We start from the raw sequence: 18,839 nt of genomic DNA on the forward strand, positions 1-18,839 counted from the left end.
GGCACATAATTGATCAAGACTGAATTACATAAGGGTTAATCTCTGAACCTTAAAAAATCAGATGGAAATCTCATGATTCCTGTTGCACTTGAAGTTTTTTTTAAGAGTTATTCCGCCTCAAGAAATCAAATTTTGAGATGGTCTCCGGTGGTGCAAATTTAAATTGGTCTCTGGGAAAGAATAAGATTTGTGCTCTTTCCTCATTTGTATTTTGTTACGTACCAGCAACAAAAGAAACACACCGAGTCATGTATAAGTGTTAGAAACTATTTTATTAATAACTACTTATGATAATAAGAAAAATAAAAGTAAAAATGTTAGAATGTTAGAAGTAAAAATGTTAGATATTAAACATTAATCCCCAAAACTAAACTCAAAGTGTGTGTGAGTGGCAAATTCCCAAACTCCAAGTCCAAGAATTGTTCTCAAAGTTCATTTCAGCAAGCCATAAGGTGAAACATGAGCAAAGGCTTTTGCAAAACCACCGTTGACTGAAGACAGAACGTAGAGAGAGAATAGATAGATAGATGGATATCTTTATTAGTCACATGTACATCGAAACACACAGTGAAATGCATCTTTTTGCGTAGAGTGTTCTGGGGGCAGCCCGCAAGTGTCGCTACATTTCTGGCGCCGACATAGCATGCCCACAACTTCCTAACCTGTAGGTCTTTGGAATGTGGGAAGAAACCGGAGCACCCAGAGGAAACCCATGCAGACATGGGGAGAACGTACAAATTCCTTACCGACAGTGGCCAGATTTGAACCCGGGTCACTGGCACTGTAAAGCGTTACTCTAACCGCTACACTACCGTGCCTACAGCATATGAAAGCGTATAGAGTATATGAAAGATTGTTAAAGGGTATTATGGGGTGAACTCCTCAGTCAACCCTCTGGACAGAGAAATTACGAGATCCAAATGTTCCACGATGGAACCCACACGACACCTCTGTCACTGATGCTGTCCACTGCTTTGTTCCGAAGTATCTGTCACCCCGAAAGGCATTCGAGACTTGGCCGTCCACACACATACCTGTTTCCTTCTACAGGTTACTGACAAAGTGGACTCCACTGAATTATTCCAAAAATCCATACATGGATTGTAGTGACAGACACAGTTATTGTTTTTCATCCATCGATACAGAGACCAGCAGGCAGTGTCTCTCTCTCCCCTCTCTCTCCTTCTGACTCCGACTGAACCAAAACGTCAGCGTGTCGTTATCTCCTGTTGTTGTCGTAATAACACCACACACATACACGCACACACTGCTGTACTATGTCTTAAAGGGGCATTCACCAAATAGCAACCTAATCCGTAACAATTTTCTGTAGGTAATATTGAATTTGTGCATGACAATGTAGTTTTTAAAGTGGCAAGTTTACGGCTACACACGTTGGAATAACTGGTGAAAGATTTTCTCTCAGAAGTATTCTGCTATTGCTGTTAACTCTAAAATTTATTCAAATTAAATAATTCTAGTTAATTTCATAAAATGAAGTGAGAATACCATAAAAAGACAAATGTTGAGCAGAATTAAAATCAATATTTCACTTTAGGGAATGGTATGATGAAAGAGGATGCTGTTGACAGGCATATTATCCAGCCAGGGTATATCGAACAATGCACTAAAATACATAACAGTCCACTATTTTCCTTCTGCTTCTCCTTCCTGCTCTGTCATTCAATAAGATCATGGCTTATCTTTTACCTCAGCGTCACCTTCCTGCACTAACACCTAATGACTTGACTCCCTTTGTTAAAAATCTATTGATTTCTGTCTTGAATGCAGTCAAAAACTGAGGCTCCACAGTCATTTTGAGTACAGAATTGCAAAGGTTCATTACTCTCTGGGTAAAGAAGTTCCTCATCAAATCCGTCCTGAATGTTGATCCCTTATTTTGAAACTCTAGCCCTTGATTATAGACACCCGAGCCAGGCTATAACCATCAATCCTGACTCTCAAACTCAGTGAATTCTGTGTTTAATTGAGATTACCTATCATTCTTTCAAACTCTAGAGTACAGGCCCAGTCTCCTCCCCTCTGCTCAAACAACAAATGTACCATCCGAGGAATCGGTTTGATGAACCTTCTCTGCATCCTTCTCTCCATGGGTAGGAAGATAAGACATGTTAACAATATTCCGGATTGGTTTCACCAAGAGCCTTTACAGTTGGAACATACAGTTCTAGTCTTTTGCTCAAATCCTGTTGATTTCTTAATTGTTTTCTGTACCTGGATATTAACTTTCAGTGATTTGTACACAAAATATCTAGGTACTCTCAACAAAAACACTGTTCAGTTTCTCACCATTAAAAATATTCACATTTTGCTGCATAATATTCCATCTGCCAGGTCCTGACCCAATCACTTAGCCTGCCTATATCCCCTGAAGTATCTCTGCATCCTCCTCACAGTCTACAATGCCAGCTGGCTTCAGCATACTCACATATATTACAGTTGATCCCCTCATCCAAGTCATTGATAAAGATTGTGAACAGCTGGGACCCCAGCATCAATCCATTTGGCATCTTACTGTTTAACAGGAGCTGAATGCATATTCTTGGCAGGTGAATTTTGTAATCACTTTGTGCTTTATTCCCCAGTTCTACTCCATTTGCCATTTCATCTATATTCATTATACAAGGTCATACAGGATTGTAAACGCTGGCCAATTAAAAGCATATTGTATATCTTATAAAGCATATACTAGTACATCTAAGATAATAAGGCATGTACACATTAACAAAGAGAAAACAAAGTAAATTTCCTGATTTTTGTTTGATAATATAATTTGGCAACTCTTAAAATTATAGGAAATAATATGAAAATGTGGGAAAATTGACTGGGGCTATCCCAGACAATTGGTTACTAGGACAGAAAGAAATTCTCAAATCCAAGCCTTGGAATCTAGGAGAAAAGTTATTTTATTCTCAGGAATAACCTACAGAATAAATGCTGCCAGCAATACAGGGGTGAGATAATCCATACCTCTCTAATGTTGAAAATAGTTAGTGGTATTGACTAGCTTTAAGGATGTAAAACTATCTTTTTTCAGCATCCACATATCTGAAGCAAGCATTTGAAGGAGAATATCCAAAGTTGTTGCGGTTATATAATGATTTGTGGAAACGTTTGCAACAGTACAGCCATAGTATACAGAGTAGTGTTACTACAGGTGGATTTTCTGACATGCCTGCTGAATTTCCACTAGAAGATGAAGATGCGCAAGATCTATTTATGTTGAAGAAACAGGATTATGAGTAAGTTGTGTTTTAATTTATTGTCTCTGTGACATTGATGATTCTGGTTCAGTTCTAGTCTCTTAGCACCTTTGCATTTACCCCTCCAACTTAGGTGGCCATTTGTATCTATTTTTTGTTTAATAATCTAGAATCCAAGAAAGTTTTGTGTGCCAAGATATGGTGAATAGAGTCACTCTGTGCTTAAGGATTGCATCCATAGGTTTGGCATAACATGTGCAAGTTAATGTATAATTTATGTTATGTTTGTCCTCGTACTGTACTGTGCTGCAGCCGCAAAAAGCTAATTTTCATGGCATTTATACACTGTGTATGTATGTCTATAGCAACAATATACAAATATGAACTTGGCTGAAAGATGTATCTTAAGGAGGGATGATGCATTGCATTTAGTGTTCGTTCTGATTTATTACGAGAGATGTAAATGACAATTATTGCATTTTCAAGCACGTAATGCTTAAGTTTTTGAGCTGACATTGACACACAGGCAAGCTTTGTGACATTAGCATATAAATATAATTATGGCAACAAAAATTAAATACAGTACATTGGGAGAGAATTTTTTTTATCTGCTGAATTTTCCAGGCTGTGGCTAGTGTTCATCCATTCATATGGAAAGAAGGCCTGAACTTTCACAGACCTCCTGGATTTGGAATAGGTTATTTGAATATATTTGAATAGGTTTTCTTGGTCTCTGAAAGAGGTAGAGTTTTAACACCTTTAATTTTAGTTTAGTTTTATGTTTTTAATGATTTATGCTTTAATAATTTTTTTTATCTTTAATTTAATTATTTAAATCAATTTTAATAGTCTTTAAATGTCTCTGAATGTCAAAGTCATTTATATATTAAACTGCTTCAGGCATTTGCAGGCATTGTAAGGTGGAGGCCTCAGCAGTATGCTCTCCTCTACTTACCACAAGACTGGGCTCCCAGGCATGAGTAGTCAGGAAGATCAGGCCTCCACGTTCAGCGCAGCTGAATGTTGTCAAATGAGGACAAGGGCTGCATTCAGGAAGATCTGACCCAATATTTTCAATGAATACATTTGCTGTTGAAATTATCACACTAATTAAATTCTAACAATTTCCTCAGCCCTGAAAAGGCCTTGAAAGATTCTCTACAATTCTATGAATCCGCCTACCTCTCAAAATCATTATCACGTCTCTTTGACCCAATCAACCTTGTCTTTCCTCCTGGGGGACGTAATCCACCTTCAAATGATGAACTTGAGAGCATCATTAAAACAATTACAAGGTAGGGCATTTTATAAAATAAAGTATGCATGAACTAATTAACTTGTTTATGACTTTATTATGATAAATTACAGAATTCCATTTGCATTCTTTCAGCAGTTTGTTTTGACTGATTACCAAGAAAACATGAAAAGATTAAATGTCACGTTATCCATTACAAAAGCATATATAAGATGGTCTGCATGTCAAAGTTTGATTGTTTTTTTTCCTCCACCCTTGCTGAATATTATGGTTACTTGCAAATCACTTGTTTGAAGCCAATTTCTTTTGGAATTATATCATTAAAAATAAATCAGAGCTCACTGGCCAAGTGCCCAGTAAGAATGGCCTGTAATGAATTTATTTCTCATTGTTTTTAGAGCTCACTGAATTGAATTTACAATTATCTGATACATTATTTAATTACAAATATATTCCTATTTTCTACAGCAGTGAAACAGGAGCTTAAAGTAAATATGAGACTGTGACCAAAAAAAAGTTTTTTAAGAGCAGTAAATTTGTAGAAGCAAATGCTGATTCATAACAGCTTCATCCTTTTCTTGAAACAGATAAATTAACAGTTATAATTATCAAAAGGTTATAACCAGAATATTCTTTGACCATGTTGAATGTTCATGGAGCTGCTGTATTTCTTCTGCATTTCCTGTTTTTGTTTCAGGATATGAATACTAATATCTGTATAACTACAAAAGAACTGTTCATTTAACCTTTGTTGCATTTCCTTTGCAGTACACAATACTGGCATACTTAATTTGCACTTTGACTTAAGTTTTAATATTGTTACATGGTGTCTTAATCAGAAGATGCGTTCAGAATTTATCTTTGAGTATTGAAAATTTATGGTCTTTATTGAAAACCGTGTTGTGAATCCAGAGTCAAAATAAAGAAGTCATGCAAATTTCCCTGGAGGGAATAATCTCATATACATTTGCTTTCAAATGTATAGGATATAACTTCTGTTAATTATTAAAATGGAATTCCAAATGTTTTCAGAGGTCCATGAGATACTATTTAAGCATACCTGGAGTTAATATAAATATTTGATTTTCTTCCTTTGATTTACTTCTAAATTTTAGTTGCTGCAGAGAAGCTGTTGTCTCAGCAGTACTAAAGTACTACCTAGACAGGTTACAGGAATGTTTTGTAGCTTGAACTGAATTCAGTACAGTATTCTACATATAGGGGCATATTGAAGCATTATTTAAAAGGATTCATCCTTTCTTGTCTACTTAACTATCCTTAACATATTAATAAATCAGCCCAATCATTTTTGATCATTTTCAATTTCTTGGCTTGAGGCTAAATGCATATTTTGTGTTGCAAAACAGCTGCCACTTTAAGGCTTGCCAATATTTCCATAGAACAATACCTTCTAATGTCATCTGCATTAAATGTCATCTGCAGATTTTACCAACACGTGGGATTTTTCCACATGATCTCTGCCACAGAGTATTTTGCACCACCGTTTTGCTGCCACATCTTTAACTTGATTTTGTATTCAAACTTTGAACAATTAGACCATTTGTTCCCTGACAAAGTCCATTAAAGCTGTAGAAAATTAGAATCTGACCATGAAGAAAGCTGAGAATCTTAACTAGTGTGAACAGTTTCATTCGTCATCATATTCCAACTAGTAATATCAGCACAATTGGGGAGGGATCTTTTTGGTCTCTGTCTCAGAAGGACATTTAATTGGAATTAATTAATTCCTTTGAGTTCTACAGGAGTTTATGGCTGATTTATTTTAAGTTCAGATTGTGGCATTCAGGTTGGACCATGATAAAGCACAACTTTGAATAAGAATCTCAAATACAGTAAACAAAAATTTGGACTTTGGCTAGGTTCTTTGTTTTCTTTGGAAGCAGTAACGGATTTAACCACAGGTTGGGGCAGAGATGATAATTTTGAGAGTAAAGACACTGTCTCATCCCATGTCCTTGTGCCACAGGTGAGATGCCAGGAGACTGAGAGATAGCTAATATTATTCCTTAATTTAAGAAGGGCAGCAGGGATAAGCCAGGTAATCATAGACTGGTGAGCCTTACGTCAGTGGTAGGGAAATTATTGTTGAAATCTTAAGGGATAGGATTTATGTACGTTTGAAAAGGCAGGGGCTGATGAGGGATAGTCAACGTGGCTTTTTATAGAGAAATCCTGCCTCACGAATTTGATTAAGTTTTTTGGGGAGATGACTAAGATGATTGATGAAGGCAGGGTGGTAGACATTGTCTTTATGGACTTCAAGACATTTGATAAGGTCCCACATCATAGGTTGGTCCAGAAGATTTAAGGCACATGGGATCCAAGGTGAGCTTGCTAATTGGGTCCAAAATTGGCTTGGTGATAGGAGGCAGAGGGTAGTAGTGGAAGGATGCTTTTCTGATTAGAAGTCTGTGACCAGTGGTGTATAGCAGAGATTTGTGCTTGGACCTTTGTTGTTTGCAATATATATTAGTATTTTGAATATGAATATAGGAGATATGATTAGTAAGTTTGTGATGACATGAAAATTGGTGGTGCAGTGGATAGCAAGGATGGTTCTATAAGACCTCAGCAGGATATATATCAGATGGAAAGTTTGCAAGAGTGTTAGCAGATGGAATTTAATCCCAACATGTGTGAGATGATGCATTTTGGGAAGTCAAATAGGAATAGGACATACTGCATACACTAAATGGTAGGGCAAAAAGGAATGTTGGTGAACAGAGGGATGTTGGGGTTCAAATCCATAGTTCTCTCTAGTGCAACACAGGTATATAGGGTGGTGAAGAAGGCATATGGTATGCTTGCCTTCATTAATCTGGGCATAAAATATGAAAATTAATGTTATGTTGCAACTTTATAAAACACTGGTTAGGCCGCACTTGGAGTATTGTGTGCAGTTCTGGTTGCCACACTATAGGAAGAATGTGGTTGCGCTGAAATTTGCGCATAGGAAGTTCACCAGGATGTTGCTTGGATTGGAGGACTTTAGTTTGGTGAGAGATTGGATCATCTGGGCTCATTTTCCATGTAGAGAAGGAGGCTGAGGGGTGACCTGATAGATGTATGTAAGATTATAAGAGATGTAGATTGTCAGAATCTTTTTCCCATGTTAGGGGTATCAAAAATAAGAGGGCATAGGTTTAAGGTGGGAGGAAGGGATTTGAAAGGGGATCTGAAGAAAATGTTTTCTACACAGAGTGGTTAATATCTGGAAGACTGCCAGAGGGGGTGGTGGAATCAGGTACAATCATGATGTTTAAGAGGTATTTAGACAGGCACTTGACTAGGCAAGACATAGAAAGATACAGTTCTAATACAGGCAAATCGTATATGTGTAGCTGAGCTGAAAGTTTGACGTGGATGTGGTGAGTTGCAGAGCCTGTTTCTGTGATTTACAGGCTATGACAGACTTGCAGGAGAATTTTGTGCATGGATGAGCTAAACGTAAATCATTTCAAGGGACTGCTAGGTATATGTTTGAGTATATGGGTTTCTTCAGTTTGTGATAACAAAAGCACTTTCCAAAGATCAGGATGCATTGAAACACATGTTTATAAGATGTAAAAATATGCATCTAATTTGTAATTAAACCTTAATTTAGATTTATAATCGGTTTTGACATATTAATCTCTATATTTTCAGTGAATTTAATGTGGCCTCTGTTGATCCAAACCTGAGCCTGGCAGTTGCAAAGAATGTTGCTAAAACCATTCATTTATTTGGAGTAAAATCTGAACAGCTTGTAAGTATGGTATAGATCTATCACTGGGGTTAGTCGTCCATTACAAAATGATCAAAGACTATAAAGTTCTTAATAGACTGAAAAATGATAGGTGATTGAAACTTGATCTTTTGACCACAACATTAATTTTTTTTTAATTGAACAATTTACTAGTCATTTTCAACATTTTTATTGTTATAAGCAATGCTTGCTTTCAAAAACTGAAATCTGGTTGTTGGGACATTTCATTTTATTGGAAACTGCAGGGTACATGTTGAGGATTTAATTAAAGGGCAGAGCGCTGAATAACAGGACAGTAATCCATGCCAGGTGTGCCGCATTTGGTGATGTATTGAGTCAGGTGTTCTTTTTATTCATTCATGGGATCAAGCCATTGCTGACAAAATTGAGATTTGGTATGAATCCATAATTCCTTCCTAAACCAAGATCACTTCAGAGGTGTAGTTAAGAGTCACCCTTATTGATGCATCTGTAATCGCATGGAATCTAGGTTAGGTAAGGTTGGGAAATTTCCTTCTTTATGGATTTTTTTTATGACAGTCTGAAGATTAATCATCATCATTACCTATAGCAGCTTTTTATTCTTTTTTTTAAATACTCTTGGTGGGATTCAAACTTGTGATTCCTGATCAGTAGTCCAGACACTTGGTTACCAGTCCACTGGCTTGACCACTATGCCACTCTATTTTCTGTTCCAGCTTCCAGTCCTACCCGAGGTATAAGCGACCCAGTGTTACAGGGGTTTTGTGTTTCTGGATGTGCCATATCATTATTTTCTGTTTTTCTTTAAATAGTAATGTGGATCTTCTACATCTACTGGAAAGAGCAAAAGAGACTAAATGTTACCATCACTTTCAGCAGTCTTCACAGAATCATCGACCTTAGTGTATCTATTGGTGGGGGGGGGGGGAGGGGGGGATAATTTTTCTCTACTTGTACTTCTTGATGTATACGCAGATGACACAGCTTCGCATTATGGAAAATCGTGATACAGGCTATTTTCTAGGAAAGCAGCCCTCCCCGTAACATGGGGTCACTGCTACCTAGAGTAGAATTGGAAACTGGAACACACAATAGAGTGGCATAGTGGTCCAAGTTACTGGACTGGTAACCAAATGTCTGGACTACTGTCCAGGAATTACAAGTTTGAATCCCACCGAAGTAGTATTTCAGGGGAAAAAAAGGGTTGCCTGTATTAATGTATTTGAAATCGTGTTTAATATTAGGATTTTTAACTTCTTCACAGCTCTGTACTCAAGGAGATGCAAGTCAAGTGATTGGGCCTCTAACAGAAGGACAGAGAAGGAATGTAGCTGTAGTGAATTCATTATACAAATTGCATCAGTCAGTGCTGAAGGTAAGGGTTACCATTTATTGCTGAGTGTGCAATCTTTTTATTAATTTATTATTTAACAGTGATGGAAAAAAGAATATAAAAATACAAAGAAATGCCTCTGGCATGTTGTTCAGCAAATGGAACAGATTGTGGTAAAATAACATTTACAACCTTGTATATTCCTTAAATTTATACCACTTTTCATAAACTTTCAGGTAATTAAGGAGTAATTTGATCTATTTTTTTTTAACATTTACAAAAGGCTGATTTTTCTCTTCCCCCACCAACCCCCCCACCCCCAACCAGACTGGTTTTGCTATAGTTTTACACAACGTTCATATTTCTACTCACTGTCCTGATCCTAACACGGATTCCTGGCTCAAGCTTCATTAAAATTTCAAGAAGAATTCCACCACTGTTAAGAAGCAGAAATTGGTGGCACTGCATGGTGGGAAAATGGAAGATTCCACATTAAAAGGGTCACAAACACTTGAAGAGCCTATTAAGTTTTACTTTTTAAGCTAAAACATCTTCATGACTATAAACATGGGAAAAAAACATAGTGACCACACCTGGAGTACTATGAGGAGTTTAAGGCACTATAAGTTAAGGAGCATGTATTGAGTTGGACAGAACGGAGCATAGATTTACCAAAATAGATTTCAGGCTGATTTGTGAGGAGAGATTTATATATGCAAGGGATTCAAGGGCAGTTGAGAAAAAGTATTTTTATCCAAATAGTGGTGAGGATCTAGAGCTGAGTGCCTAAATGGGTGGTGAGGATAGTAACCTGTACCCACTTGAAATGTCTCTGGATGTGCACTTAAAATTCTATAACCTGCAAAGGTAAAAACTGGGAGCTGGAGTAGGGAAATAGTGTTAAGCGCTCTGAGCTTTGTCATGGCAAGTGATTACCAAGACAAAACTGTTCAAGGGCATCCTCAAAACCTGCTTGAAAATATGTTAGATCCTCAGTGACTCATGGGTGTCTCTGGCCCAAGACCACACAAACTGGTTAAGAACTCTACACAAAAGATGTATTTCATTGTGTGTTTTGATGTGCATGTGACTTGAAGATATTTATCCTAACTATCGAGAAAGCCACTGAGCACTCAGTTTTTCCAGGAGGGCATGGAGGCTATATGGATGGGAGAGTGCCATAATCTAATCAATCAATCCACCCACCTCACCATTATACTCTTACCTGTAGCAGATTCTGTGGTTCCTGCACACAGCTCCACAGTTAAGTTTGATTTCACGGAACTGTAGTGGAAGCAAGTGACCCAAAAGACTGGCTGAAAATAAGTGGGAATAGCCTAGATCCCCTTTACTTGAACATTTCAATGACTCTGAGTGGGTTTAAGGAGCTACATGAATATTCCTGTGATACTTCGAGGCAAAAAATATTCTAGTTTTCCAGCCCTAGCTGAGTGGAGAAAACCAGGCCTAATTGTGCCATTTTCCTTGTGAAAGGGTTATCAAAGATGTTTTATTTTCTTCATTTGTCTTCCACTGAACGCATGATGACACTATTATCAAATAGTGAGAAAGCAATAAGTTTTAAGAACCTTGCTTATGGTTGTTTTATGACAGTTACATACTCTAGTGTCTCACCTTCACCACATAAATATTTTAGCTACAGGTGATCAGTCTACCAAAATGTTACATCAGTTTCATCTGCATGCACTCTGGGCATTCAGTTTGGGGGAAGAAAAAGTAGAAATATATAAGATGTAGAGTAAAATTATAAGGATGACTGGAATTTCAGCACCAAGTTATGAAAGATGCATAGAAATTAACTTATTTTCGTTAGAGAAAAGGAAGTTGAGAGAGGATTTTGCTTCACAATATGTTCTGTGTACCATGAGTATCAGAGATCTATTGTTTGCTTTTCCAGGTGCTGTCTACCCTGAGCTCTTTCCCTTCAGCTGCTGATCAAACAGTTAGAACAGCATTGGAGGTAAATTGGTTCTATTATTATTATACCGCTTCTATTCATGGAAATGACCAGTACCAAACATTCATTTCCTGCTTATTTGGACGTTTGTTTGAATGACAGTCTCTGTTATTGGCATGATGCAATATCAAAATTCCTTTTACATGGTTTATCAGAGGTTTCTGCTGCTTTTTCCAACAAAATCACTGAGGCTAATTCAAAAGCCTCCAGAGAAATTCTACATCAATATTAATGCCTTAAATGTAATAAAATGTCCCTGGTCATTCAACAGTATACCATTAGACAAATAATCCAGAGCCATTCAGAGGCAAAATTACTTTTAAGTAATGGAGCAAGTTGATGAGTCCAGTGAGGTTCATGGCAATGGAGGGGATCTACTCTGCAGATGACCATTATAACTTAATTACTTTTGAGAGAATGACACTTCAGTGGGAAATGCAAACATCTCAAGAGTTACTGCTCCCATCCTGAGAAATTGTCTAAAGCAGAGTTGGATGGTTTGCTACCATGGTGTTGTTTTTGACACTGAATTTCATTTTCATTCACTTACTTGCTCCAATACTGCAAAGGTATAACCATCTGGCTATGTTGCTGCCCCAGCACATCTGCTGTTGAAACCCACATCAACATCTTATTTCTGATTTCAACTATTCTACTGCTTTCCTGGCCAGCCTCTCATCTTCCACTGTTTGTTAACCCATACTCACCCAAACCTGTATTATCCCTATTTTAACTTGCAACAATCTTTTACCTTAATTACAGATAGTCTTGCTGACTTGCTCTGGCTCCTACTCCAACAGCATCTCAATTTTAAAATGCTCACCATCATTTTTAAGACCCTTGTGGTCTCATCAGCCTCAGCCTCAGCACTAAACTACCATCTCCCCATGATACCTTCTCCAAAACGTCTTTCTGCCTTCATCTTTCTTCGTTTCACTTAGATTGTGGCCTCTTGCAATCTCCTGAGTGGCTACACCAGTAGTGGCTAAGCCGTCAAATGCCTTGACTCTAAGCTGTAGAATTCTCTCCCAAAAATTCTCCAAATTGCGACCTCTCCTCCTGTAAGGTGTACTTTAAAACCTACCTCAATAATGAGGACTTTGGTCAACTTTAACCAAAGTTGATTAATTTTGTGCTGAACTCTAAGTAGTTTTATACTGCTGGAAGCACATCACCCAAAGTGTTGTGAATGTTTTAAAGTTAACAGTTTAAACAAAAGTATATTCTTGTTGAGTTAAAATGTTATGATATTGAATCCCGATTTTAATTTTATATTTTAGACAGTTCAAGCTCTCATGGGAAGTGCAGTACAGCCATTGCTAAATTCTGTGGAAGATTCGGTTGAAGCCATTATTATCACGATGCACCAAGAAGATTTTGCAGGGTAATTATTACAGATAAGATTACAAAATTTCAAAATAAATTTAATATTCAAAGTGCGATTAGTGCCTCTTGTAAATAAACCCAACTTTATCCCAATGCCCTTAGATAATTTTCTACCTGCTTGCTCCCACCCCACTTGTAGGTACTAAATCTACATATGACAGTTGCTCACCTAACAAACAAGTACAGATACTTAATTCTTTATTCAACCTTTAACAATATCAGTCTAGACTCTCCTGCTCAGTGTCTATAAATATACAGTTCTACGTAGACTAGAGTCCCATCCAATATTCTCTTGTCTTCTTGCCAACTCCAGCCCAACAGTACTAACACCAAACTGACTGGGTTAATCAACAAATGAAATGACACCAGCTATCTTTTTGGTCAGTATGTTTTTACCACCCGAGTATGTTTACAATTTTAGAGGAATTGCTACCATCCATATAGTGTCCTAATTCTTCTAATGTACATAAGCAATGAACTCCTTAAAACTTGCTTAAACCTTTGAAAATTTTGTTGGTTTCCCTTCTCCACGATAAAAAAAATTAAAGAGACATTGGAAGGATCTGAAAATAAATTAGAATTATATAGCCCTTGACAGCTTCTGGCATTCTAAAGTGTTTCACTGCCAGTGATGTACTTGTGATGCTTGGCTCAGGCTATTATGAAAATGAGATGTGGTGCTGGAGAGAACACAGCATGGAAGCTCAGCAATAATGTTGTTGCATGGTTGATGAGCTGGCATATGGGAGCAAAAATGTTGTGTTAAAGGTGAAGGGTCAAATGATGCAGTTGAGGAAACTTTGATTGGAGCTCAAAAAAAACTGTGAGCCTGTCCAAGAAGATCTCAGACCTGGAGGTGCAGAATAAGAATCAATGGGAGTACTACCAAATCGAGAAGACATTGTGCATTTACAATGGTGTGTCAGTGGGGGAATGGGATTATGGAGCAGTAGATGAGAGCCCAAAATGATATTAATTATTAAAATGCATCTGGTTTAGTGTGACACAAAATATGTAAATTGAAGTTGATATGAAATAGGGATCATGCTTTTGAATTTGCTAAAGCACTATTAAAATACTTTTTGGATTCTATTTAATAGAGGTGAGGTTGTCTATTTACACCTGGAGGAGTAATTGGAATGATAATATGGCTTGCATTAATTTGTACAGGTCTTTGTCTGGGAAGCCAGAAGTGCCATGCTCTCTTTACATGAAAGAATTGCAAGGTTTCATATTGCGCATCATGAGCGACTACTTTAAAAACTTTGAATGCGTGGACTTCATCTACGACAGTACAGAAAATATTGCACAGAGAGCCATTCAACTATTTATTCGTAATGCAAGTCTACTGAGACCACTGGGTGAGGGAGGTAAAATGAGATTGGCTGCTGACTTTGCACAAGTAAGAACTAACAACTAATGTTGCTTTTGTTTCTTCCTTGTTGATTTATATTTTGAAGTCTGAAAATTAGTGGTGTTTAAATGTAAGAATTGCAAAACTAAAAAGTTCACATACATAGCATCTCCCGTTTCTTCAACAATGTCTCCTTTACCTTTCTGAAATATTGTTCGTCGTCCTCCCATTCTGATAGCCTTTGTATTTGCCAGATGATTCTCCTCCATTATGGCCACAGGCAAAGGATCGCTTTGCCTGTTTGCTTTCCACAGGGCTTAGATCCTTTTAGAAAATCTTGTACGTTTTTCTGTCCTTCCACGGTATTTTCCTTTGCGACTATAACAGATCTAATGTCTGTTCTTTTTTCCATCTCGCATCATTATGCAGAGCACCAAACAAAATGTGTTTCTTATGTTCATGCAGTCTTTTAGTTGTGAAGAGTAAATGTAGGTTGGATGTTGACTTTGCTAATCATCATCCTGTCTGCAAAAATGTCCCTTATTTTGTTTTACCACTTCAGATCTCCCTTTCATTTTTGGGTCTATTGTACATTGTAAAATAATGCCTTGGCAATAGTGCTGCATCTTTCTCCAGAACACTTCGTAACCCTCTAGTTTACCAACTTCAGACTTTAGTTCCACCTTCCATATTTTGGGACATTTTTCTGGCTTTTTATAATTTTTCTGGGTTTTTTTCTTTAGAAACTGCAGCATTTTATTTCAATTATCTGCCTTGTTGTCAAAACGACTTGCATTTTTATAGGACATTTTGCATCTGGATGTCCCAAAATGCCTTCCAGCCAGTGCAGTACTTTTGATGTGTAGTTGTAGGAAACATGGCAACCAAACTGGGTGCACCGAACTCCCACCAGTGTGATGTGGTAATGCTGATTATTTTTGTGATATTGGTTGCAGGACAAAGGACATTGAGGATAGGTTTGCTTGCTCTTGCAATCTTTCACACCTACCTGAGAACAGAAGGGATCTCAATTTAACTGCTATAGGACAGAAAGGGAAATTATAAACCACAAAATTATTCTGTGCTCTTAATGACTATTTACAATTTAACATAATGATTTTCTGCAGTCTTCCTGATTATTATTTACCTTTTTAAATTGAGCTTATGTGTATATGTTATATTTCATTCATTTTCACACCCTAATGTTTCATATCCTTGACTTTTTGAGTCAACAGTACCCTACATTAAGGAAGATGATGAGATTGTGAAGTGGTTGTGTTGTTTGGAGGCAGCATATTATTTATAAGTCAGTGCATTTCTGCTATTTTCAATTATGTTCATCTTATCTCTTCCCCATTTTTTTGCTTCTCGAAGGTTATCTTCTCATTCTATTGGTGCACATACTTAATCTCACTACTCTTCATTTTTATTTCTTTGTTTTTTCTGGATGCATTTTAAACGAATGTTTAATTATCCTTTGTGGACTTGCTCACGCCATTGCTAATTTTTAAAAAAATTCTAAACCTAAAACATCAGCAGAAAGTTATGGATTAAATCCAGGATTTCAGCATGTAACCTCTGCGGACAGTTAGAAGGGAATGCTACTTTATTATATATGCTGCTTTCCATTTGTAATAGTAAACTGAGAGTCTATATAAGGACGGGAGCATATATTGGCCAATAAAGTTCGGCTGTATTTGTGGATCTTGCTGTGTGCAAAAGGCTTTTTTTTCCCACATGCGGGAGTCACTGTATTTCAAGATAATTATATACACTGAAGCATTTGAGAGGCTTGATGAGGTCTAATATGAATGCGTATCTTTGCAGGATAACTTGTGTTCAAAATCTACACCAAGGATATTACAAGGCAAATTGCTAAAAAGTTTAGAGATGGACTCTTGCAAGTGAAATAAGATACAGAATTTTGTTGTATTTATTGTAACCAGTTTTACCAATAATTTTATATCTGATCAGTAATGCTTATCTACAAAAAGTGTATTTTTGAAGTGGGATATGAGAGTACCTTGTGGAGTTTTGTTTTTAAAGAAGTTTGCAAACAGCTCTACAATTTTTCAATTGTCAGATTACAGAAAATTTGCTGTTCTATTTTAGTTAACATATTTAAACTTGAGGTTTATGATTGTTATTTTGATACTTTATGTAAATGAAACATTTTTCATCTTTAAATTTATCAAAGATTCAAGGTAAATTATGTCCATTTAGTCTTTAAAAAGACAGGTTTGATTCCATATGTTAAATATTTATCTGTTCAATAGGAATAAGGAATTCCTTTCTGTTTATTTTGTACATGATATAAGAACTGACACTGTATCTTTACAATATTGCAGATGGAATTAGCTGTGGCACCACTTTGCAGAAGAGTGTCTGATCTGGGAAAATCATACCGATTATTAAGATCATTCAGGTCAGTGTACATTCATGTCAGGAAAGACTTTTGGGCAAAACTTAAATCAGTGATGAAGTGCATTAATTATGATAATCTTTCTCGGTCTATGATACTCCAACTATTCACTTGTATTTTATAACCTGAATAATTGATAATTTTTGCTGCAATATATATACAGTCTTTTATAAATTTATTTTTGCAAGGGCATTTAAATTTTAAAACCAGAGTATTTTGTGCTGTTGGAATGATTAGAAATTAGCTAGGATTTTGCACAGAATATTATCCATAAGCCATAGTCAGCATGACGTGTGTCATGCTAGGAATGTAAATTCAGAGAGAGTGATGGGTTTTCAGTGAGGGCCAATTATGTCTTCACAAAATATGACTTTAAATCATTGTTTCAGTTTCTCTGGTTAACAATAAAACAAACTGCCTGCAGAATCAAGGAATGTTCTGGGATAAGAAATATGGGCTAGATTATGAAGTAGAGAATATTTTTTTCAGTAGTGCATGATTCCCTATCATGTGCACTCAACTGCTAGTGGCTTTTAATTCAGAGAGCAAGCGATGTAGGATTGTAAAGAATTAAGATAATTGAATTTAAATATACAAATAATTCCTGACAAAATATTTGTCCTTAAGTTTTTTCATGTTTTGACAGAATGATATGTGCATGGCAAGATCCCATGGCAATATTCACTAGATAATCAATGTTCAATCGAAGTTTAGAAACTGGCCAAGAGTGTAGTAAAAATACACTTGTGGAAATACCGTCAGGGTATCTTTTGTATGCAAATAGGGTAGATAGGGCTTTGGTTTGAAATTGCATTCAAAAGCAGCACTTCCTCAGAATTCCACTGAAGTGCCAGCTTAGTTTATTTGCACAAGTCACTACAGTGGGATGAGCATCCACAACTTTTGGATTCAAAGGCAAATGTGCCACTACTGAGCTACAACTGACAACTAATGAATAATGATTATGAAGCTGACTGAAAATTTGATTTTATCAAACCACAAGAATAAATAGAGTACAATTTGTGCAAATAACTGAAATCCACTGTGGAACACAAATTTAAAATTGTGTAATTTGACTTAGGTTATGGGAAGAGATACTTGTGTTCCTTTATATAAAAAAAACATTGTGATAATAAGACTATTTCTGTGGCCTATATCACTTTTGATAAGGTGTGCATTAGTTGCACTAGAGTATGTCATGTGATGTTTCGGACTTGCTGTATTGCAGCAGTGAGTAAATCACTCTAAATGTGAAGGATGACAAAGAAAACCAATATCAGAAGCCATAGACTATGTTCTTGACAACGTGGGAGTTCTGCTAGAATTACGTCCTGTACAACATCGAGTTTTTTTCCATAATATTTGCTTAAATCTATTTTGTGCTTCACAGACCATTACTCTTCCAAACAAGTGAACATATTGCTAATAGCCCAGCTGCAGGGGATGTTATTCCATACAGCACCATTCTTCATTTCCTGTTTACCAGAGCACCAACTGACCTAAAGTCCCCTCACCAGGTATTCATCTAAGTTGCATTCCAGTTTTTCCTCTTTCTGGGAACTAATATAAATGTTATTACAAAATAAAGCATTTGTGTATGTTATAATACTTGTGCCATTGATGCATTGAAGTTCTGATTTAATTTTGTCTTTTCATTGGAAGCTTTTTATTTAACTTCTTCATGATGTAAAATGCTTTACTTTTCATTCAGTGTCCTGACAAACCACTACTTATGTTATCATTATCACTACTATGAAATTGTAGAAGGTTAATTTAGGTAATGTCTTGTAATTTATTTTCTAATCTTGATGTAATATTTCTTAACTGCAGTCCCAATCCAGCATCCACTCAAATCTTGAAAGGATTCTGATGTTCGAGTTGTGACACCTGGTACTTAAGCTTTTAGTTCAGCTTCCTGCTGTTGCAGTCTGCCACTGTGGCATAGATCCTGGGTCTTGATGACAATGCATGTTATTTTACCTCTGTTAAATGCTGTTTCCTCCAAGCTCAGTTTAATTCTAATGGTTATAAAGAGGGCCTTTATATTTCAAAGAATGAAGATCATCATTTATTTCTGCACATGTAATACTCTACAGATATTCCTGTTCTAATTATTTCACTTTTGAACTTTTCGAACCT

The 18,839-nt window shown here is 36.5% G+C and overlaps 1 protein-coding gene across 2 annotated transcripts in view; it reads left to right on the forward strand.

The window, feature by feature from the left end:
- Positions 1-18,839, forward strand: part of cog5 (component of oligomeric golgi complex 5) — a 93,261-nt gene that overhangs the window by 70,131 nt on the left and 4,291 nt on the right. For both annotated transcript variants that reach the window (XM_052034057.1, XM_052034058.1), the window contains exons 12-20: positions 3,059-3,263; positions 4,358-4,519; positions 8,146-8,245; positions 9,492-9,602; positions 11,479-11,541; positions 12,819-12,922; positions 14,095-14,326; positions 16,627-16,703; positions 18,091-18,217. In XM_052034057.1, coding sequence (XP_051890017.1) covers positions 3,059-3,263; positions 4,358-4,519; positions 8,146-8,245; positions 9,492-9,602; positions 11,479-11,541; positions 12,819-12,922; positions 14,095-14,326; positions 16,627-16,703; positions 18,091-18,217 — 1,181 coding nt within the window. The remainder of the gene's footprint in view (positions 1-3,058; positions 3,264-4,357; positions 4,520-8,145; positions 8,246-9,491; positions 9,603-11,478; positions 11,542-12,818; positions 12,923-14,094; positions 14,327-16,626; positions 16,704-18,090; positions 18,218-18,839) is intronic.

This window comes from Pristis pectinata, chromosome 19, assembly GCF_009764475.1.
Source record: "Pristis pectinata isolate sPriPec2 chromosome 19, sPriPec2.1.pri, whole genome shotgun sequence".
Taxonomy (NCBI): domain Eukaryota; kingdom Metazoa; phylum Chordata; class Chondrichthyes; order Rhinopristiformes; family Pristidae; genus Pristis; species Pristis pectinata.